This window comes from Tenrec ecaudatus, chromosome 13 (assembly GCF_050624435.1).
Source record: "Tenrec ecaudatus isolate mTenEca1 chromosome 13, mTenEca1.hap1, whole genome shotgun sequence".
NCBI lineage: Eukaryota > Metazoa > Chordata > Mammalia > Afrosoricida > Tenrecidae > Tenrec > Tenrec ecaudatus.
In genome coordinates, this window is record NC_134542.1 from 32643542 (window position 1) to 32666596 (window position 23055).

Below are 23055 nucleotides of genomic sequence, written 5' to 3' on the forward strand. Positions count from 1 at the left end.
GTAAAGATTTTTCCCCCCCATAAGATGCAGAAACATCACCCCCGCCCCCCACCCGGGCGAACAAGCAAAGGTTGCTTGCGCACCCCTGGTTTCTTGCCCGATTTCTCCCCCAAGGCGCCGGGGTGCACGGCCGAGGTGCACCTTTCCCCCAAGATGCGAAGTGGAAATGTGCACTTTCCCGGGCGCGGGGGCACTTTCCCCCCGGCCCCCCTTCCCTCTGCCTCCAAGATGGTAGGAAAGTTGTCGTTCGGAGGGCCGAGGAGCCGCTCTCTGGTGTTATGTCCTCTCGGTGCCTGTAGTGGTGCTGTCGGAGGCTGCTGCCTCTTCTGCTGCAGACCCGGCAGCCCTGCCTTCCTGGCTGCAGAGTATATTCAGGGATTTCCCCTTAATAATCACCGACCCCGGGAGCACTTTTGAGTTTCCCAAATAAAAAATACCACCTTCACCCCGCTCGCTTGACAGGGCAAGGCTCTCCCCGGCGCCCAGGGGGGAGCCGCCGCCGCCGCCGCCGCGCTTCCCAGCCCATTGCCGGCGCCTCTCGCTCGGATCTGTCAGCGCGGCGAGCGAAACGGGGGGAAGGAGAAAAAAAAAAACACGCAGCTGAAAGGTAAGCGGAGGCGGCCCCAAGCCCGGCCCACATCCCCGGGCTCCCGTAGGGCGGCGGGCTGGGCCGCGCAGGCAGGGCGGGCGGCGCGCGTGCTTACGTGAGGCCGAGGATCCGCCGGCCCGCGCCAGGCCCCGGGCGGAGAATGAAAGGGTGAGCGGGGCCGGCGGCGGGGTGGCGGGCTCCGGGGGGGCTGGGGGGCTCCGCGGCCCCCCACGGGCGCCGGCGGGGGGCGGGGGCTCCGGGCGGGCCCGGCGTGGGGCGGGCGGCGCGGCCTAGCGCGGGGGTGTGGGGCGGCGGGGGGCGCCGGCTAGGCCTCGGGCCGGTGGGCCCCGCGGCGGCCGCGCCCTCCCCGCGGACCCGGGCCTCCTCGCGCCCCCTGGGCGCCCCCGGGCTCCCCGGGCCGGACGGCGGGGCGGCCCGGCCCAATTCCGCGCCGGCCCGGAGGCTGCCCCCCGGGGCGGCGGGCCGGGGCGGCCCGGACAGGGCGGCCGGGCCTCCGAGGGGGGAGTGGGCGCGCGCCCCGGTCCTTCGCCAGCGTCCCCCCGACTCGGCGCGTCCCGGGCTTATTTCTCGCCCGGCTCCGCGCTCCAGGCGGCCAGGCCGGGGCGGGGCGGCGGGCCTGGCTGGAGCGGGGTGGGGTGCAGGGCGGTGGAGGAGTCAGGTGCAGCCGCGGCCCGGAAAGTTTCCTTCCAGGCCCGAGTTGGGGGCTGCGCTCCCCGCGGGGAGCCCCGGTCCTCCCGTCCGGGACCCCGGCGGGGGTGGCGGGGCGAGCGGCCGGCGATTTTGAAACTCTTTGCCAGTTCCTGTCCACGGAAGGTACTCCCGCGCCGGCCCCCCGCGCTCGCGCCCCACCCCACTTCCTCGCGAACCCCCTCAGGGCTGCAAGCGCCGGCTCCTTCCCCAGGAGCACCCCCAGCCGCACCCCAGGCCGGGGCGGGGGGCCTGCCCTTCCCGTGCGGAAAAGTTTTCCAGGGGCTTTTCTTCGCTGGGTTCGTCAGTGACTGTGCTTTTTGGGGTGTGAAGGGAGGAGGTGCGTTCAGGTGGCATTCCCAGCCGGTCGCCTTTTCAGCCCTGACCCCAGGATCTCGGGGTGCGCTTCTCGGATTCGGCCCGCACCCCCGGCGTGCGTGCACAGGCCCCCTTTCCGGACAGCTGCGGCCGGAGGAGAGGTGCAGGATGCCGCACAGACGGACGGACGGACGGACGGACGGAGACCGCCCGCGAGAAGGGCAGGGCCAGCAGGGTGTCTGGAGCGGCCCCCAGTCGTAGGAGTTTCTCCTCCTAGTTGGTCACTGTCGGTCACACACACACACACGTGAACAGAACCCAACGGGGGACCCCGGTTGATCGCATACCTTTCGGAGCGGGGAGAGGAGGTGGGCAGGGCAGATCCTGAAACCAGGTGCACCGTTTAAGAAGCAGTCGTTTGTTTGGCTCCTTGCCATTCGGATTGAGGCGAGATCCTTGTATTTGACCTTAGAAATGGGAAAGTGGGGGTCTCAGGAAACTTGTTCTGTGTCCCTGGGAACCGAACATACCTGTCCGAGAAGCGCTTTGGGTGTTTCTTTTCCCCTTGTGAAGTGGATTCAGTTGCACCTATGTTTTGATCCCATGGGCTGGGAAAGTTTTGTGTGTTTTTAATGTAGGGAACCTCTCCGTGTCCTCCTGTGGGGTTCCCACTTTGCAGGGTGGGGTGTTTCCGGTTAGCGATCCTTACCTCCTCCAGGTTGCCCATTAGTATCATAATGGACATGTTAATGTGCCCACCCACCGCCAATGCCGGCCTGTTTGGAGAGGCTGCTTTCTTTCATTTGTCCTTGTTTCCCTCCCTCTTCTTTCTGGCGGACTTAGGACCATAGGCTGTCCTCTTGTGGGTCCTGCTTGGGAGCAGGCTGAAGTTGGCTGGCAGAATATTCCACATTCTGCGGGCAACTCACCCCCACAGCGCTGTGAACAGGGGGAAAGCTGGCACTTCCAGGGCAGTGGATAGATAACCCAGGCCTTGGTCACTTCTCACTCTGTGTCAGGCTTCTGAGGCTCCTTAGATAATTCTTGGTACAAGTCTTTCCATTTACCTACCTACAATTACAGATACCCAGCTGTTTAATATTTTACTGAAGTATTTTCCTTGAGATTGTATAGATTTGATCGGAGACTGGAAATTACGTTTAGTGGCTGTTTAGCGTAATTGATTGTTTAGAATGGCTTATTGATTTAGATATCTTCATTTAAAAGTGCACCAAAAATTATTATGTCTGGTAAAGGTTGTCATATTTTTAAAGCAGATTGTATGGAAAAATAATTCTGTAAATCTTTGGATAGAACATTTTAGAGGAACTCTGATGCTGCTGCTTTGCCTGAGTGTTGGCTAAGCACAGGGTCTCTGGTTCAAATATACCATCCATTTCCTGGGAGAAAGTTGAGACTCTAGTTGCTATGAGTCAATTGATTTAGTGGTTGTGGGTTTTTAGAACATTTAAAGATTTATATGAATAAATAAATAAAGGGAACTCTTTCTCATAATTTGATTTTATGAAGATATAGTGTGTTTCACATCTCTTCGTTTTCAAAAGCCGTGCATTACTTATCTCAGAAGTTTCAGTTTTTTCTGCCCTGTCCCAATCATATTGTAGTTTATTAATGTGGTCACCTCATGGGCTACTTTATTCCTGCAGGAATGGAGAAGTTGATGTTTTCAAAAGTTAGTCTTTTAGGCCTTTCTCAGTTTATTCCTTCAGAATAACTGAAAATTGGTTCAGATTCTTTGCCTGAATGTGATTTTTTTTTTTTCTTTCTAAGAGAATCCTTTGGTTAAATTTTATGATGTCTTGTAAGTGGACACATTTGGACTGGGCTTTGGGTTCTGATTCTCATTCTTCTGGGCAAGTTACTTAATTTTGGTTTTGCTTTTTGTAAAACGGAAATACGGTTTACAGATGCAACTATTAATTGAGATCTCCCTTGTGCTTCTCCCATCCTCCCTCACTGCCATAAGTCAGTTTTACCCTCGCAGGCCCTCCTCACTGTCAGTGAGCCAATGCTGACCCAAAGCAACCCAACAGAATGGGGTAGAACACTGCGCCTGTGAGTTTCTGAGACTACGCCTCTAGGCAAGTAGAAAGCTGTCTTTCTCCAGACTAGTGGTTTTGAACTGCTGCCTTTGGGATTAGAAGCCCAAGGCATAACCACTATGCCACCAGGATATTATTAAATGTTAATTCTCCTTATCCACTTTACCTTTCTGTTGTGAGGTGCCGTCTAGACTCATAGTCAACTCATAGAATTTTGGGGCTATAAACTGTACAGAAGCAGATTGCTAGCTTTCTCTCCCACAGGCTGCTGGGTGAGGGGTTTGGTTAACAGGTGAGTACTTTAGCCAGTACCTTACCAGGGCTCTCTACTCTTTGTTCGCACCATCTTAATACCATTTCTCATACATACTTTTTCCTCACCTGAAGTAATACATTAAAAAAAAAATAGACCTGGTCCTACGATCAGAAGAATACTATGTTATCTTTTCTTTAATGTTATCATTTCGATATGTGTTCTTTTTTGTGTTAAATATGTACGTATGGGATAAACATACATTTGAAATCACCTATACCAACCACAAGGTTGACAGTTCCAACCTACCCAGCTCCACCAGAGGAGAGTGAGGTTGTTGACTCCCATAAAGATTGAGTCTTGGAAACTGCCGATGACCATTCTGAGTCAGAATTGGTAACTCAGTGGCGGGGGGATTTTTGTTTTGGATGCGATCCCGGCTGGCACTGTGGGTTATGTATTGGCTGCTAACCGAATGGTTACTAGTCCCCATCCACTAGGCCTTTGCCGGAGGATGCTGAGTTTGTTTGCTCGCACAGAAGATGTACAGCCTGTTTTACTCTGCCCTTAAGTTAGAATCGACTCAACCGCTGTGGGGTTTTGGATGTAACGACAGTGGTTTACAGTTTTGTATTGGTTACCAACTTGACCTTCTAAGTCAAACTTGAATCCTAGCATTATGACCTTAGACAGATTAGTTAATCTCATTAAGTCTCAATTTTTTTCCTCTGCGATGATAATAGTGCTTGCTTCATAATCCTGCTATGAAGATTTTGTAAATGATCAGTAAGCGTTAAAACCTTTGTGTCTGGTTCCTAACCATAGATTTTCCTCTAAAGATTTTTAATATTCTTGATGTGAATTTTCAGTTTGTTCTTGACTTCAATATATATTTGAGTAGGCGGGCGATTACAGTTACTTTCGTGGGAGCAAATCAATATTTTGTCCCGGTGATAATTCAGCAGTACAGTCTGGGTCTTACAGACAGTAGCCATTAGCCTGGCCTCTGAATTGTGTGAGTTGAGGAGTGTAAAAGGGTTGGAAGCCCCGAAGTGGACAAAGGAGAGGGACTTCTTGAATCCCTTTCAGGCCTGAGTTGCCTGTGTGGGTCTGTGTGTTGCCTGTGTGGAGGCCACGAGCAGGTGTGTGTGGCTTTGGCAGGCCCAGGTTGGGGTGGTAGGAGGGACTCAAAGCAGTATCTGTTCATTCACTTAACACATTAACTTTTTTGTGACAACCTCTGGAAATTCAAAAAACGCTTTCTCTCCCCTTAAGAAGCTGACATTTACAGCTTTGGTCATTTAGCTTGGTGGAAGGAACATTCTCTTTCCTTTTGGGCCTGGGGGCAGGCCTTAAATTAAAGCTCCAGGGAGGAGGTTTTTGCCCTAAAGCGGTGGGAGCAGTTGGAAAGACTTCCTGGGAGGTGGGACTTGCAAATGGGAATAAATGTCTAGAAACAAAAGAGGATTATATGTTGCAAATTGTGGTTGTGTGCGGCTTCCCCTGAGTTGGGCTAGCAAGGAAACCTGCAAGAGGGTGAGGTCTGTATGGTCGGTTCAGGAGGAGGGTCCGGGTGAGGCTGAAGAGCTTGGGTTTATCTCTGAAGTTTATCAGCAGTTCAAGAAGGCCTGTGGCCAAATGAATGATTTGTGTTTTAGAGGATTTGCACTGTACGGAGAGTGGAGTAAAGAGGGCAGTGCTGGAATTAGACCAATGAGGCAGCTGCGTAAAAGAGGTGGTGGCGGGAGCTGGAGAGAAGCAGGGGGGTTGGAAGGCCGGAAGGCACAGTGGTCTGCGAAGGTTGACCTGCCGTTCTGAGACCTGGTGACGACTTGCCTGCAGGTTTGAGGGGGCGGGGCGGGGCGGGGTGGGCTTTGGGATGGGTGCCCAATGGGTAGCTTCTGATTGACCTTGAGCTCTGCAGGCGGATAGTGTGGCGGAGTGCTCTGGGACTGATGCAGATTCCAGTATCTTAGTCTTCCAGGACAGTGGGGATCGTTGGAGGAGAGGACACCTTCAGGTAGCACTTGGAAAACATGGGTGGCCAAGGCTTCTCCGCTAGAAGTCGGCACCTTCATCATTTGATTTGAAACCCGGTTACTCACCCCTGGTCTTGGAATAGGGGTGGAGTAGACATTATGAAGACAGTGTTGTTCTCAGACTTGTGGTGTGTGACTTTATTATTGCCATGTCATTGACCAGGGCAGATTGATACAATTCCTAGCAAGGTTGCATAGCTGGTGTTTTGAAAACTAAGTGAATCGCTCACATGAAGTAACTTAGAAGACCAGGTGGGAGAGTTTGAGGTTTTATCTTCTTTTGAGAAATGGAGGGAGCTAGAAACCCTGGGCCTGCATTTTTTAAAATTGCAACATCTTGCTGGAACTGGTTGGAATTAGCTGCCTTTCGTTTGCCTTAGTCTGCCTGGGGCTCACTCCTGCAGCCCCGACGGGCATCTCGTGTTATACTCATTTTCAATGCAATACGAATGAAAGCACGGTGGGGCACATTGACTTGAGGGTGTGGGCAGTCCGCTCATGGAGTAGCCCGAAAGGAGAGAGATTCCAGGAGAAAGCGGTGCGGTGCTGTGGAGAAAGAAGTCAAGTTAGGATAAAGACGGGAAAAGTGTATGTGGAATTGAGCAACAAAGAGGTCTTCGTTAGTTTTAGATTCTTAGCAGAACAAAAGAACCTTGAGGAATATAGGTACAAAACTTTTTCTTCTTTGTCCTTGCCCTGCCATGTAGCCTTCCTGTAAAGAGTGGCTGCAACCTCAGAAAGCATCTTGCTATAAATTTAGGATTATTAGCTGGGCCTAAGAAACACTCACTCACTGTTTGTTTTTTAAACCATTTTATTGGGGGCGCATACAACTCTTATCACAATCTATACATCCATCCATTGTGTCAAGCACTTTTGTACATTTGTTTCCCTCATCATTCTCAAAACATTTGCTCTCCACCCAAGCCCCAGGCATCAGCTCCTCGTTTTTTTTTCCCCCCTCCATCCCCACTCCCCCCCCCATGAACCCTTGATAATTTATAAATTATTATTATTTTGTCATAGCTTACACTGTCCGACGTCTCCCTTCACCCAGTTCTCTGCTGTCTTTCCCCCAGGGAGGAGGTTATATGTAGATCCTTGTAATCTGTTCCACCTTTCTCCCTCACCTTCCCTCCACCCTCCCCTTGCTCACTGTTAACCAAATCAATCAAACACTGAGAACTTGGCTATTTTCCATCAGAAGACCATCGACATAAAGGTGCTCTGTAGAATATAGAAAACCTTTTTAATATTGGGTTTTTTTTATTGATTATAGTGCTCAGTGGATTCGTTAACCCTAGCCCCAAGAAAATGGGAGGGTCTGAATTAACGAAAGAATTATACTGTACCATTCAGAAAACCTGGAGCAGCTGGAGAGCCCTGCAGAATCTAGATTAAAATGATAATACTAATAACCCCACTACTCACTGCTGCTAATAGGGTTAGCATTAAGTGCTGGGTCCCATGCTAAGCATGGTTCATGAAATACCTAATTTAATGCTCGTAAGCGACTCAATGAGGTGCATGCTACTATAATCCTCCCTGTATAGATGAAAAAACCCAAGCCTGAATAGCGTGCCCAAGATCACTCAAGTAGTAATTAGAAGAGCTAGATTTTAGCCTCTTCTTCCAATACCCACCAGAACCCAGGAGTGCGCTGTGTCTGCATAATGTATCAGCACTTTTCTCATAAATCAGGGAAGGCACTAGTATAGAGGCCATTTAAATGATTTTAATAAAATTTCTGATGTGAATTTATTTGTACAATAGGTTTGAAGGCAGTTATTTGGCACATAATGGACATTCAATGGGCATCATTGTTTACTTGGTTTCTTTGTAAACCATTTAAACTTTAATTATAATGAATATTGCTTATCTGGGGGTGATAAGCAGTTTTTCTCACTGCCTTTTGCTTTTGTTATGTTTTCCTTTGAATCACATCAATGGGTAGATTGGCTTTACTGTTTTCACATTGCTGTCACCTGTTTACTGTTTTACTACATCCATGTGTCCCCTGAAGTGAAATTAAAACTCATTTCTGAAAAGGCTTAACTTGGAGGGGGCAAAAAAACATTTTAAGACCTTCAAGTATGAGGCATTAAATGTGATTTTAATAGTAGCCACTCCATCTGGGATAAGTAGGTGTTCTTTTCACTTGCATTAATTATATTGAAAACTAACATCATGAGAATTCAGATTCGTGCCAGTATTTTTTTTTAATGGCAAGGTATGTTGTAGGTCTAGACTTTTCAAGGAGGTAGAATATAAAATTACAGATGGCAATTAGGAGAAAATGCTGTGGCAGTGAAATGAACATGCTTCTGAAACATGAAACTCAAAAGACCAGAAATGGCATACAGTCATTCCACATGGAGGTGAGGCAGCTCGGTCCCACAGAGAGTAATGTTCAGATTTTTGTCGGATTGTCCCGGTTGCTGTGGGAAGGCTGCGGGGGTTGTTGGCCTCTTGTTGAAAGCTTCACTTCCTCTCTTTTCCCTGCCAATGTCTTAATCCTCTACATTTGTATGAATTGTTTTATTTCTCATTAAAATTTGTGTGTAATGTCAAGGACTCCTTATTGCACCCTCTCTTTTTAAAGGTTTTATCCCTAACAATGTTTCCTACCCTTGCGTTCCATATGTTAATATGGTTGCTGTGGGTATATTCTTTTTTCTTTTCATTTTTAAGCATAAATCATTTTATTAAGGGCTCTTACAGCTCTTGTAACAATCTAAACATCAATTGTATCAAGCATATTTGTACATATGGTGCCATCATTTTCAAAACGTTTATTTTCTATTTGAGTCTTTGGTATCAGCTTCTCTTTCCCCCACCCTCCCACTGTCATGAACTCTTGATAAGTTATAATTACCATATATACTCGAATATAAGCTGACCCGAGTATAAGCCAAGGCACCTAATAATTACCTGGGAAACCAGAAAAACTGATTGACTCTAGTATAAGCCTAGGGTGGGAAATGCAGGATGTGAATTAACACAGAGACCAGAGGGGAGAGACGGAGTGCAGCCACAGTCACATCCTTACGAGTTCAGCTGCCGGCATAAGTGAATCACTACAGGTGCTTCTGTGAAATGGAGCCGTCCATGTCATAGGACAGCTCTGATTGGTTAGGTATGAGTAAACAAACATTCAAAGCCCTGCAGTGTCAGCGGGGCTTTGAATGAACAGCGGAGAAACAGCAATCACCCGTGAGATGTTACACCTCACTGGGGTACCACTGACCCATGTATAAGCCAAACCCCAGTGTTTCAGCACATTTTTGTGCTGAAAAACTCGGCTTATACACGAGTATCTACGGGATTATTTTCACACCTTCCGCTGTCTCCCTTCCCCCACGTTTCTGTTGTCTGTCCCCTTTGGGGGCGGTTTTACATCGATCCTTGCAATCTGTTGAGTATATTCTTTCTATGAGACTTTGAATGTTGTCAGTTCTTTGTCATAGGCATTTTTGCTGTGTGGTGATAATTAAATAAAGACATACAGTATTCTCCCTCTTTGTGTAAATACTTAGTTACCTTGTCTCTCTCCTGAGGAACAGCTGGTGGTTTTGAACTTGCGTATCGCATGACTGCTATGCCACCAGCATTCCTTCTTAAAGGAACATAGATCTGTGGCTAATCTAAGCAAGTGGTCGCCTCAGCACAGCTGTTAATAAATTTACCCTGGCTAGGTCCGCCCTTCTGCTGTGACAGTCACCACTGAGTAAAGCTAGAGATTATGTAGTGCTTTTATTCTTCGTGGATTAGAAAATGGGTTAGTGGATCTATTTGCTTTAGATTTTGCAAACTTCGTGGTCTGTGTTTCCCCTCTTCTTTTATACCCTACAATGAATACCAAAAAGTGAAGATGTGTGAACCTCCCCTTTGGTATCATAGGGCTTTAGGGGGGGATTAAGGCTGGAAGTGGAGGGTGAGAAATGTGTAGTTTTTTCTAATGAGAGCTGCCTTTGTGCATCTGTCATAGACTCTCCTGTATCCCAAAAGACAAGACCATAGATGTAGAGAAGCCAGGTGAGTAGTTGTTTTCAATATAACAACCAATGATTTTGATGATAAAACTCGCTTTCAAGGAAGTTTAGGTTGAGATGTGGGAGAACGTCCTTTCCTTTTGTGGTAGATAAAGTGAGCCTGGATGGCAGGGAGTCACATAGAGCATGTAAGTATAAAAGTTAACGACTTCCAAAGAAGCATTTGGACATGTCCTAAGAGAAGAGTGGAATAAAGAAAGCGTTTAGTGGGATGCTTAGAAGATTAACATTCAAAGGAAAGGGGATAGAAAAATGAATCACAGGTATATTTTTTCAGAATTAAGCTAAAAATGTTCATAAAATGTTGAAATTAGACACCTTTTGCGTGGCATGGGAGTAGAGGTGATTAATTGGAATTGTGGCATGTTGTAGGCAAAGGCCAAGAGAGGAGCAGTTGAAGAGATGAATGAGTTCTTACAAGTTGAATGGGTGAATTTTCATAAGTTCTAACCATTTTGAACACTAGTTGCTAAATCAGTATTAGGTAACAAATGTTATGCTATTCGATGCCACTTCATCGTATGTTCTCAAATATTCAAAAAAATTTTTAATTAAATTACATGACTTGTGATATATGGCTGTGGCTATTAGAAATGTCCTCTACCTGAAGCTCCAATATAGTATTTAAAATTATATCAAGGCCAAGGGTAAATGTAGTAGTCTGGATGCTGTGTGCCACTGGGTTGATTCAGACACATAGCAACCCTAGGGGCCAGAGCAGGATTTTTCCACAGGTTTCCTAGGCTGAAGTCTTTACCAAAGCAGATCACCAGGCCTTTTTCTGTGTACTGCTGACCTGTCATTTACCAGCCGAACACTAACTCAGTGAATCACCAGGGCTGTTCCTTCTATCGTGAGGCATTCTGTTTATGCATTCAGCATGGCCTGTTTGAGCATCTGTCACGTCCAGGCACTCTGCTGACCAAGCCTTGGCTATCACATTGATTGTAACTCACAGTGACCCTATACGACAGTAGAACTACCCCCATGGGTTTTGAAGGCAGTAAATACGTACAGGAGCAGCCTACTACACTCTCCTCCCGTGGGGCAGCTCTGGTTCAGACTGCTGGCCCTTTGGTTCACAGCTGAGCACTTAGCCTCTGTATCACCAGGGTGCCTGATGGGCTTTGGGATGTACCCATGGACAGAAAACTGTCCTACTGGCATTGCCTCGTCTAGGATGGAGGCCACATAAGCATCAGCAATTACAGTAGAATGCGATGAGTACTTCAGAGGGTCCCCAAATAGCCCTGCTTTGGAAGCCTGCATGGGGTGGCAACTAAGCTCCTCTGTAGTATTGGAGAGCTGGCCAGAGGAGGGGCCACTGAGTGGGGAGGACTGAGGGCAGGGGAGACCCATTGCTTTGGGAAGAGAGTGCAGCCTGCCCTTCAACTTGGTGTGATAAAGGAATCTGGAATACCCAGAGATGTGGGAAAGGTCCCCAGTATCCACGTCTTGTTTTGGTGTGAAGACGTCTCATTGATTGTATCTATTGCTATTAGATCCTCCTTAATTTCTGATTGTTCACAATGATGTATTCATGAGTTTTAATAAAGACATTAAAGTTAGAATCACATGACGTTAACAAAGTTTAAGTGAATTAAATTTACATTTGGTAACTTCTTTGAATAGAATGTTGATTCTTATGTTTGTTGCTAGGTAGTCAGAATTTGTATTTGTATTTGAATTTAGTATTCAGAATTGTAAGTATATTTCTGGTTAATGATGGTGGTAATGATTGCTCTTTTTCAAGAATATCTATTAGACTTCTGTCCTCTCTCCACTCTAAACCAACTAGAAAAAATAAGGAGCATGAACAACAGAAAGTGATTAGACGGATAGCTGCCCTGCAGTAAACCTCCTGAGACTGTAACCCTTTACATTAGCAGGTCCCTTCATCTTGCTTCAAAGGTGTGGCTGGTGGGTTTGAACTGCTGACCTTTTAGTTAATTGCCCAACACTTACCCACCACATGACCAGGGCTCCTAAACTGAACCAAATCCAAACCCAACCCACTGTCTTTGGGTTGATTTCAACACATAGCAACCCTAGATAGGGATTCCAAGGCATAATAAATCTTTATGGGAACAGACAGCAAAGCAACTGGTAGATATGAACTGCTGAGCTTGTGCTTAGTAGTCCAACGTTCCCTGACAGATCCTCTGGGGCTCCGGAAAGTAAATGACATAATAGACATTGCTCACGTGTTGTATGGTATATCGCACAACACGCCCTGGAAACAGTGAATCTCTTTTTCAAGAATACCTGTTAGGCCTCAAGGAAAATCCCAGTCAGACCCAGAAAGTAGATATAATGCCGATTATACTTTCTATTCTTAACTGGAATTATAGTACAGAGCAAAGCATGAACGTAAATCATCTGCAAAAAATAAATAACCCAGTTTCAAAGAAGAATTTTAAAGATCAAATCAACCAGGAAAATGTTGGTATTAAAAATTCTGTGTGTTTATACTTATGGGATATGGCTAAAGCAATAGAGAAAACTGTAGGTAAATTACTAAAGAAAAAGTTCATTTCAAGAATTTGGGGAAAATAACGAAATCAATGGAAAGAAAACAGAAAGAAGCTATTTTAAAAATCCCATACTCACTGCCTTTGAGTTGATGCCAATTCACAGCGACCCAATAGGACAGGGTAGAATTGCCCTTGTGAGTTTCGAATACTGAAACCCCTTTGCAGGAGTAGAAAACCCCATCTTTCTCCCAAGGAGCGGCTGGTGGTTTTGAACTGCTGACCTTGGGGATCATAGCAAGAAGGCATTAGCAAAGTGAAAAGCAGGAGTTAATGAAATCAAGCACAGAAAAGTGTATGTAGTACTAATCAATTCAAGAAGTTAATTTTCTTTGGAAAGTATTAAACAGAAAAACTCATGTAGAGCCGAATCATGAAGAAAAAGAGAAAATACTGACATCTCATTGTGTTAGTGCACACAGAATATGAGAAAGAGCCACAGATATTTAGAAAAGTTCATGTAGGAGGTCCCGCTAACAAATTTATCCGTGCAGATAAATTTGAAAGCCTAAGCTATTCTGCAGGAAATCTCTAAAGCCAGGCAGTCTTCTGAGGAACCTGATGGCTCTGTTAGGTGCCATTGAATCTCTGACCCATAGCGACTCTATGCACAACACAACGGGAGAGTGCACGGTCCTGCGCCATCAAGAATATAGAAAAACAGAAATACTTTCTACTTTTATTTTATTGTAGTAAAACATGTATGTAAAATGATTGCTGAAGACAAAGTGGGTGCATAAGCAAAAGCTGTGAAGAAAGTTGATGGTGCCTGACTGCCAAAAGATACAGCATCTGGGGTCCCATAGGCTAAAAGATAAACAAGGGGCCATCTAACTGAGAATCAACAGAGCCCACATGGAAGAAGCATACCAGCCTGTGAGATCACAAGGCATAGAAGGGATCAGGTATCAGGCATCAAAGACCCAAAAAAAAAAAAAATCATAGCATTGTGAATGCGGAGTGGGGGACCCAAGGCCCATCTGTCGGAAATTAGACATCCCTTGCAGAAGGGCTGCGGGGAGGAGATTAGCCAGTCAGGTTGTAGTGTAACAATGATGAAACATACAATTTTCCTCAAGTTCCTAAATGCTTCCTCCCCCTACTATCATGATCCCAATTCTACCTTACAAATCCGGCTGGACCAGAGGATGTGCACTGGTTCAGATAGGAACTGGAAACACAGGGAATCCAGGACAGATGAACCCCTCAGGACCAGTGGTGAGAGTAGCAATAGTAGGAGGGTGAAGAGAAGGTGAGGGAGAAAGGGGGAACAGATTACGAGGATCTACATATAACCTCCTCCCTGGGGGTGGACAGTGGAAAAGTGGGTGAAGGGAGATGTCAGATGGTGTAAGATAGGACAAAATAATGATAATTTATAAATTATCAAGGGCTCATAGGGGAAGAGGGAGCGGGGAGGGAGGAGAAAAATGAGGAGCTGATACCAAGGGCTCAAGTAGAAAGTAAACGTTTTGAGAATGATGATGGCAACATATATACAAATGTGCTTGACACAATGGATGGATGTATGGATTGTGATAAGAGCTGTACAAGCTCCCAATAAAATGATTTTTTTTTTTCAAAATTACCAATTCAACATTTTTCACATGCACAATTCCATGACAGTGATAAAATTTACAAGGGGTACTCTCCCCCCCAAAAAGAATTTTTCCCCTAAAGCTATGTATTTAAATTTTTTTTTAATGAAACAACCTTATCACCTTTAAAGTACTCTCTGTTACACTTAGAACATTTGTCAAATCTGCGATTTCATTCTTGGAAACTTTTAAACTCATCTGTTTGGATGGCTGACAGCACTTCCCTCATTTTTGGTCTTCACCTGTTTCAAGTCATCAAATCTCTGTCCTTTCATGTCCCTCTGCATTCATGGAAACCGATCAAAAAGAAGTTGCATGGAATGAGTTCAGGTGAGCATGGTGCTTGGGGCAAGAGAGGCTTGCTGTGTTTTGCTCAAAACTGGCGTACTGATATGGCTGCATGAGCAGGCACGTTGTTGTGGTAGCAAAACCAGTCCCCCATCTGCCATAAATCAGGCCTATTTTGCCGCACACTGTTATGCAGTCTTTTCAGAACCTCAAAATAGAAAGCCTGATTAACAGTGTGACCTGGTAGAAGTTGACAGACCTCCAGAACAAGGTTTGTCATCAATCGACATTTTACCTTTTTTGAAATGAGAAAATCACTTGTGCACTTGAGTTTTTCCCTTAGCACTGTCCTTTTTTTTTTAACCACAAACTCAAGGACTTTTATTTTTCCTTTTCCCACTCCTAGGCCTCGCCCAACAGCTCTAGCACCATTGACTAGAACTTTGTGATGATGGAAACGGTCCACGTGTTTGGCTGTGAGGCCGACAGTCGGTTGTGATCAGCACTGTAAATGTGGCTAGAGGGGTGAGAAGCTGGATTTCAGACTCTTGCATGTAAACTAGTTTCTCTAACCACGTGTGCTCCAGCCCCTCAAAAGTTGACCTTCTGCTTCTCGGGGAGCGCTGTCCTTGTAAGCTGTGTTCAACATCACAAGAGTGTCTGCAGCATTTTTCCAGAACAGGAAACAGAATTTCACAGTTGTACACTGCTCTCTTAAATCGGCCATCACAGAAAACGAGGTTTGAGTAAAACCCCTTTTACAAAAAAATTCGCTGTAACCAGAGAGAACCTTCCCAGTTGACACCACTGGGAGCACTAACTAAGAGCAAGTTGCGTGATGCTTGCCCCGTGGAGAAAAGGCATATTACGAAAGCTGTGCTCCACTAGCACAATTCTAGTTTTGGGGGGAGGGTCCACCCTCATTCTTTGCAGTACAGCCATTTCCCTTTTCCACCTATTTCCCAGCATTAACAGAAGCAGCGTCTTCTAAGCAATGACTCCCCTCTCCCCCTCCCCTGCCACCCTTGGAAGCCAGTTGTAAGCTTGGTTCCTCTCTATTTGCCTGTATCATGAGGGTACTTCAGAAAGTTTATGGGAAAATGTCATGATTGTTTAATTATGTTGTTCAACAAATCTTTTGAAACTCCCTTGTATAAGTGAGATCATATAATATTTTTACTTTTGAAATTCACTTATTTCATGCAGCATAATTTGTTCAAAGTTTATCCATGTTGGAGCATGTATAAGAACAGCATTTTCTCTTTATGGCTGAGTAATTCCACTGAATGTATATAGTACACTCCCCCACCCCCCATTCTTGTATTGATGGACATTCAGATTGTTTCCACCTTCAATTATTATGCACAGTGCTTCAAAGGAGATGGGTGTTCAAGTTGTTGTTTGTGTTCTTGCTTCCAGTTCTTCTGGGTAGATATCTACCTAGTAGGATTGGACTTTCTGGGCCACAAGTAGTTCTGGGTTTAACTCTTTGAGGAAATGCCCGGCTGTTGATAGGACTGCATCCCTATAAGCAGTGCATGAGGAAGGAGGGCTCCAGTGGCGTCACGTCCTTGCTACAATATCTGTTCTATTCTTCTCTCTTTGCTGCCTCTTTATAAAATCAGTTATGCTAGTAGATGTGAGCGATAGCTCATTGTGCGTCTCCCTGGTGACCTGGGTTGGAATCACCAACAATGACAGCAGCAGTAACTAATGACAGCGAGCACCTTAACATATGGTTTTATTGGCCGTTTGTATATCCTCTTTGGTAAAATGTGCAAGTCTTTATTTTTCAATTGGGTTGCTTGCCTTTGGTATGTTGAAGGAGTCCTTTAAACGTTTTGGATGTTAAACACATTAGATAAATCGTTCTCCAAAATTTTCTCACAAGTCTGGATTGTCTCTTCAGTTTGTTTGAAAATATTTTCAGATGTACAGACAAACAGATTTCTTTATCCAAAAAGGCAAACTGATCCTGCAAATTACTTTTTTCACTTCTTACTCATGCCCAAAGTCTTTTGTTCCTGGCATTTATGTAGATTTATTTAAATTAATTTGGGAGTTTTACCAGACAAGCAGGGTAAAGAATGTAAGGATGAAAGCCCATGGGGGTTTGCTTTGAAGTCGTCCCTGTCCTGAGCAGCCACACCTCCAGGACAGCTCAATTTACATTGCAGTCACTTCTTTCTTGCATCATAATAGAGTGAAGAAGGAACACTTTTATTTTTGCTTTAGCTGATAGATGGCTAGATAGAATCTGTAATGGATGTGATTTTTATTAACATGCAGATATTTCGAGCAGTCTGTTTTACTTATTTTTATTCCTATCACCGTAAGTGAAATGTTTCATAAGAGGAATATAACTTTTCTAATGTTATCCCTGGCAGGTACAGTATAGTAATAGAACTAAGAATAAAAATGTATGAGTAATAACACCTTCCACTTTCTAGTGCTTACCATGTAGTAAGACACAGAACTTGGTGTGTTACGTACTCTGTATCATTTACTCCTTAGAGACACTTGATAATAGAGCTCCTATTATTGATAAGGAAACCAGGGTCAGAGAAATTAAATAACTTGCTTAAGAAATCCTAATAAGTGGCACATTTTGGACTTGAACAACCACGTCTTCTGACGTTTCAAGCATTTGTGTTATCTTCTCACTCACGTAAGAAATGCCATGTCCAGTTCATTGAAGGAGAGTGTATTCTTGAGTGTTGCTGTTGTTGCTCTCACAGTTCCTCAGCCATTGGGTGATGAGGAGTGTGGAGAAGGGTGGGTGACCCCGCGGCTCCTGAGACCCTGGCTGCACAAAGGAACCTGTTTCAGTATAGACCCCATGGTGTTGCAAACAGAAGTGCTACTATTGCATCTTGTGCGCATCGAAGTAATAGTGTGTAACTTCTTACTTCCATGTTCGTCTTGTACTTCTAAAGACTCCTAAGCCGTGTTTATTATCCTGGTTAGTGTGCTTTGGAAGGAATGCTGAACTTGATTTAAGACCGATTGGTCTTTGCGGTCAAGAAATGAACAGTTTGAATGACTTAGGTGTGAAGAATATTAGAAGGAAAGAAAACATTTTTTTAACTTGAATGTGTTCACCTTTGTATTCCTAGAAACATTTGCTACAAATTGCCAAATATTTTGCCAACATATAAAAAAGTATAGATTTCTAATTTAGGGAAGCATACTCATAGAATGGAAAGACATGTTTTGAAGAATTCCATTATCTTTTAATTCCACTTCTCCACAAAGTTTTAGAAGCCCTCATATATCACTAAAATAATAATGTTTTATGAACTGCTGAATTTTTTAGCAAAATGTAGGGTCTATGTTTCATTCCCTTGGTATTGCAAAGGGATTTTGGGTTCTGTGTTAGGCTGAGTTGACTAGAGAAGCAAATTCAGTGACATTCAAATATGTGGAAGAAAGAGCTTTATATCAAGAAATAATTATGCATCAAAAAAATCCCAGGCCAGTTCAATTTAAGTTCATAAGTCCCTCTTTAGACTCATGCAGCCACATGCAAACGATGCTGGAAGATGGCAGGCCAGTGGGTGCGAAGTTTTGTGGATCCATTGGCAGTGGATGCATCTCCTGGGCTTTGGCTGCCATCAAGGTCAGCCAGCAGGAAGGTGAAGGCAGAGAGTGGCCTTCCTTAGGAGAAGGCCACGCCCACTAGGAGACCCCAGCTAAACTCCACCCCTACACTTGTATATATCTTCATGTTGACATGAAATGTTGTAACTACCACAGGTTCTAAAAGTGCAGCCACCAGTAACAAAATCAAAGATCTGCCACTTTATTTATGGCAGTTATTTGGTGAAAGAAAGCTGCTGCTTTGTGGTATTAGAAAACGAAGCCTTCGTAAAAGGTACTTAGTTCGGTTCCCTTGGTAATGCAATCTAGTATATAGATCATTAGTATAATGCCTCCGGATTTTTTATTTTGAACTTGTTAGAATTTGCATTACAATGAAGAATCCATCACATTAGCAAACGTGACACAGTATTTTATTTCCAGAGGGAGCTAGTTTTTCGTATTTCTATTTGTTAACTAGGCCTTTTGATATTTTTGTAGACAATCTGCTTCATCTTGATTCTGCAGCATTCCAAACTGTGGTATCCTTGGGGTTCCCTTAACATTGCTATGGTGCAGAAGATTTAAAATCAGGTATGGCTGTGGGGCCAGAAGCCCCTCAGTGACATTCTCAACTTACATCTGCCTTACAAGCTCTAATTGATCATTTGCTTTCTTCCTTTTTTTCCCTCCCGTGGTGGCCTTTTAGCTGATGTTCACAAGGAACAGAGTCACGTGATGTATGAAGGGAAACATATACACTTCTCTGAGGTTGACAATAAGCCCCTGTGCTCATATAGCCCCAAACTGTGCAAGCAGCGAAGACTCAACGGCTACGCTTTCTGTATCAGACACGTTCTGGAGGACAAGACTGCTCCCTTCAAGCAATGTGAATATGTGGCGAAGTATAACAGCCAGCGCTGCACCAACCCTATCCCCAAATCAGAGGATCGTAGGTAAGAGCTAGCTAATACTGTGAAGACTTGGCATAATTCTGTACCTTGTTCTGTCATTTCCGACATGGTGAATTTAAAGGTTGGTTCTGGGGAACCCTAAATCAGTTTTGGAATGGGTCTCAAGAAAGGTGCAACTGCGATGTTTTACAAATGAATTCATACACGTGGGAGAATTATTGGAAAAGTATGTTTTTTAAAAATATGGCACGCTTCACGAGTTTGCCTGTCATCCTTGCACAGGGGCCCTGCTAATCTTCTCTGTATCGGTCCAGCTTTAGTGTGTGTGCTGCCGAAGCAAGCACTCTTTTATCGTTTCATAGACTGTCTGGAATCCAGTTTTCCATTGAAAACACGGTGGCCACTGTAAAACATGACAGAGAGGCAAGCTTATCTCCTGAGAGTTTTAGAAGCTTTTTATTTTTAGGTAGGAAATTTAAATCTTTTGCTTATATCTTTTAAAAAATTACGTTTTCGTCCACGTTTCTTTTTTTAAAAAATAGTTTTATTGGCATAATTTACATTTCATACAATTCAATAGTTCAATCCTATTAGCACACATTTTTTTTCTTGAGCAAAGATTGCCTGCTCTGTAGGTTTTAAAGGCGACCCTCTATTTTAAGGATGGGATGAGCACATATTGTACTTTGAGTGTGAAATAAATAATACGGTGCTGGTAGAACGCCCACCACAATGTGTACAATAGCTTTTAAGGCTTCAAATAACACTACCTGAAAGTTTGAAACAGCTGCTTAGTGAGGCAAGGGATGAAAGTTTAATCTCAGGTGAGAAAGGGACCTGTGTGCAGGTAACCCCGCTTTTCAAAAGTTTGCTTTATACCTCTTCGCTTTTACAAAAGAACTACGTTAGCGCCTGCTTTCCGTTGGCCAAAGGAAATCTGAAGAGGATTTTCACTTTTATGGGGAAAGGGCGAAAGCAAAACTGGCCTACAGTGCTTCTATCTTTCTGTGAGCCATTGAGCAGACAGCAGCGTTCCTTCCTGGGGAAGGAACCATGCTCCGCAGCTCAGCATCAAGCCCCACGCCTTCTGCTTGGTCCTCGCTCACTGCATGCTAGTTTTATTTTAGAGTCTATATGTAGTTTGGTATGTTACATTTTGGGTGTGGGCAATCAAAAATGATTCTCATATATATTAATGATCATTGCTTCTTCATCATGTTCTGTTTTGACTTACAAAGTATGTCGTAGAAATGCCCTGCTTTCAAATAGCAAGGGGGAGAGAGCTGTGTTAGGGCCGCGGGGGCCGCGGCCCGGTTTGGCTTTAAGAGGCCGAAAGAGATAGGGTTTCTTTTTGAACCCCTCTTTTCTTCTCTTGAAGAATGGGTAAGTCTAGATTAATTATTTTATTTCTACTGTAAGTACCCGCTGCTCTTGAGTTCGGCCCCGTGGAACAGAGCAGAACTGCTCTATAGCGCCCCAGAGACTAAATCTTCAGGGGCGGAGACGGCATCCTGTTCTCCTGCAGAGCAACTTCTGGGTTTGAACCAGCAACGCTGCAGTAGCAGCCCAACTTCTAACCCACAGGGGCACCAAGTCTTCTTTAGTACAATGTGGTTACTTATGTCTACATGTAAGTAATTGTTGCTCTATTATATAACATAATGTAGAGAAGATTAATATTCTTTTGAATCATTGTTAATGTCATTCTGTGTACACTTAGGGATAGATGATACTTTTATGTGTTGTTTTGGAAAACAGATTTCCAAGGACTTTGTAATGTTTAGCTTCTAATGTTTCAAATGCATTTTATTTCTTCAATAATTCCATATTTTAATGGGTACATGGTACACTTACTTGAATCAATTTTAAGTTGATTTTGAAACAATTCAGTATTACACCCTTAGCTGGTTTGATGATTAATCTCTCCATTCCTTTGGGGTGGCTCTGTCCACAGGGGACAGGTTCCATCCTCTTCCAATTAGTGTCGCAGTATTTATCCATGCCGCAACATAGAAAGTAGCTCCACTAGCTAAAACAGCCTTGCATATTTGTCATGGAATTTGGGGGCCAGGCTCTGGTGGCTCTGTCTTGCCATTGTTTGCTGAATGCTTTGCACTTGAAGACAACTTAGTGTGTTTGGGGGCAAGGGAGACATGGAGAAGAACACAGAACTGCAGCAATTGCAGTGTGCTGACCTTGAGAAATTCACATCTGGACTGGTTTCTAATGGACCCTGGTGTGGGTCATAAATGCTAACTTAAGAGATTTCCACCTTTTTAAACAAGAATAATGCTATAGTTAATGGAAGTGCTAGTGTAGCCAGAAAGTAAAGTGTATTTTATAAGTTACTTGGATGGTAGAAAGCAAAAGTCTTATTACGAAAGCCTTTGTTTCTCAGAGATTAGTGATGACATCGAATCGGTTGTTTTCTATACTCTTTGAAATCAGAGTTTGCTATAATTTTATATACATTTTTTGCAGTGTGTATTTGCCAAGAAATTTTCTTTTTTTCTGGGTTTAAACTGCTTTGATTCTCTTTTTAAACACTTTGTTAAATAGAATTCATATGCCACACAATCCGCCTGTATAATGTGTCCAACGCAGTGACTTTCAGCCAAGGCACAGGCCTGTGCAGCCGCTGCCACCACCTAGTCCAGGGACATTTCCATCGCCCAGATCGGCATCTTGGGTCTACGAGCAGTCACTCCCGGTATAAGATTTCCTGTAATATTGTTCACGACTACGCCATTCTAGTTCTAGTTAGGAAGGATTAGCCCTTTGAGAAAAGGCAATGGTTTGGTTTTCATCTAAGAGTCAGACTGTGATGGCCCAGCTCAGACGTTTTAGATCTATTTGCCCACACACTCAGGGCAGAGATTCTATCAGCCAAAAGGTCTTGTTTTATTTTGTTTCTTTAAAAGACCTATTTAAAATAAATACAATGATTTTTAAATATATAAAAAAATAAAATAAGAGTGTCTCTTACAGATTTATTTTCAAGACAAACCAATAAAACTCAATGGAGTGTGTATCTTCATAAGTCCCAATCACTTGTTAAATCTATTTTCAGTAATTATTAAATTTAAAATTTGTTAACTGGCCCAATGGGTGTGAGGATTGATGTAAATATTTACTTTATGCTCCCTTTTCCTAAACAGTGTCCTGCAGAGACCTCACAGGCATGCTCCCATTAAAAATAGGTTCCAGTTTAAAATAATTTCAGGACACACTAATACATAGGTATTTCTTAAAGCTTCAAAATGCACATTAATCTCAAATGCTTTGGGAAATCATTCAGTGGAAACATACAACACAAGCATAGCTTCCTTTTAAGTCACTCCCTCCCGCTCCCAAATTTTAGCATGGAATAATTTTTTTGTGGCTTCCTTGTTAATATACTGTGGAACTGTACGAGGGCTATCAGTTGGGGAAAAATGACTTTACTAGTAGTTAAAAGTCTCCATGGGTTTTCGGTATGATCTGTTGCCATAGCATTTGTGATATTTTTATTGTTATGCAAAAGGACTGTATCCTTTCATGGTTTCTCTGCCCTGTCTCCCAACCTGGGGGTCTAGCCTTTTTTTCTTTAATTGGGAGCATTATTAATGAACCTGATCAGTTTATTCTTTTGTTAAGGGTTTGTTCAAGTTTTCTACTCCCAGCCTCTATTAGTTTAGTGTAGGTAGTGTGTGTGTGTGTGTGTGTAGAAATTTGTCCATTTCTTCTGGTATTTTTAAAGTAGCATTTAAATCGTAGAAGTGACCTGTTGAAGACCAATAAGAGGCTTCATTAACTTTGTTTCTAGTTCAAGTCCATGCTCTGTCATTTTCCAGATGGGTGGAACATTCAAAGTATTACAAACTTGGTGACTTAAACCAACAAAATTGTGTCACCCCACAGTTTTGCAGGTTAGAAGTCTGAATTCGAGTTTTCTCCCTGAAAGTACCAGTAGCGGAACCCTTCTTTGCCTCCTCTCGCCTCTAGAGGCCCCAGCTATCCCTCGGTCAGACTTCCATCTCTGCCTCCTGCTCTCTGTCTCTCTGTCCCTCTCCTCCTTGTGTTAGGACACTGGTCATAGTGGATTATGGTCCACACTACTCCAGTATGATTCCATGTTCACCAG

At 44.1% G+C, this 23055-nt stretch overlaps 1 protein-coding gene, 1 non-coding gene and 1 pseudogene across 5 annotated transcripts in view; 1 reads left to right on the forward strand and 2 right to left on the reverse strand.

The window, feature by feature from the left end:
• The first annotated feature begins 274 nt into the window (after positions 1-274).
• Positions 275-23055, forward strand: part of INO80D (INO80 complex subunit D) — a 59343-nt gene continuing 36562 nt past the window's right edge. Inside the window, exons 1-3 of one of the 4 annotated variants that reach the window (XM_075530090.1) lie at positions 1270-1423; positions 18520-18612; positions 18728-18974. In XM_075530090.1, the coding sequence (XP_075386205.1) occupies positions 18757-18974 (218 nt within the window). In that variant the 5' untranslated portion in view covers positions 1270-1423; positions 18520-18612; positions 18728-18756. Of the gene's footprint in view, positions 608-649; positions 758-1269; positions 1424-9840; positions 10006-18519; positions 18613-18727; positions 18975-23055 lie in introns of those variants that run through there. The other 3 variants (XM_075530091.1, XM_075530092.1, XM_075530094.1) reach the window with 3 other exon arrangements.
• Positions 19170-19276, reverse strand: LOC142425100 (U6 spliceosomal RNA). Its single transcript, XR_012779475.1, has one exon. It is a non-coding gene; the product is annotated as a U6 spliceosomal RNA (small nuclear RNA).
• Positions 20849-21087, reverse strand: LOC142424669 (cytochrome c oxidase subunit 7B, mitochondrial pseudogene; annotated as a pseudogene).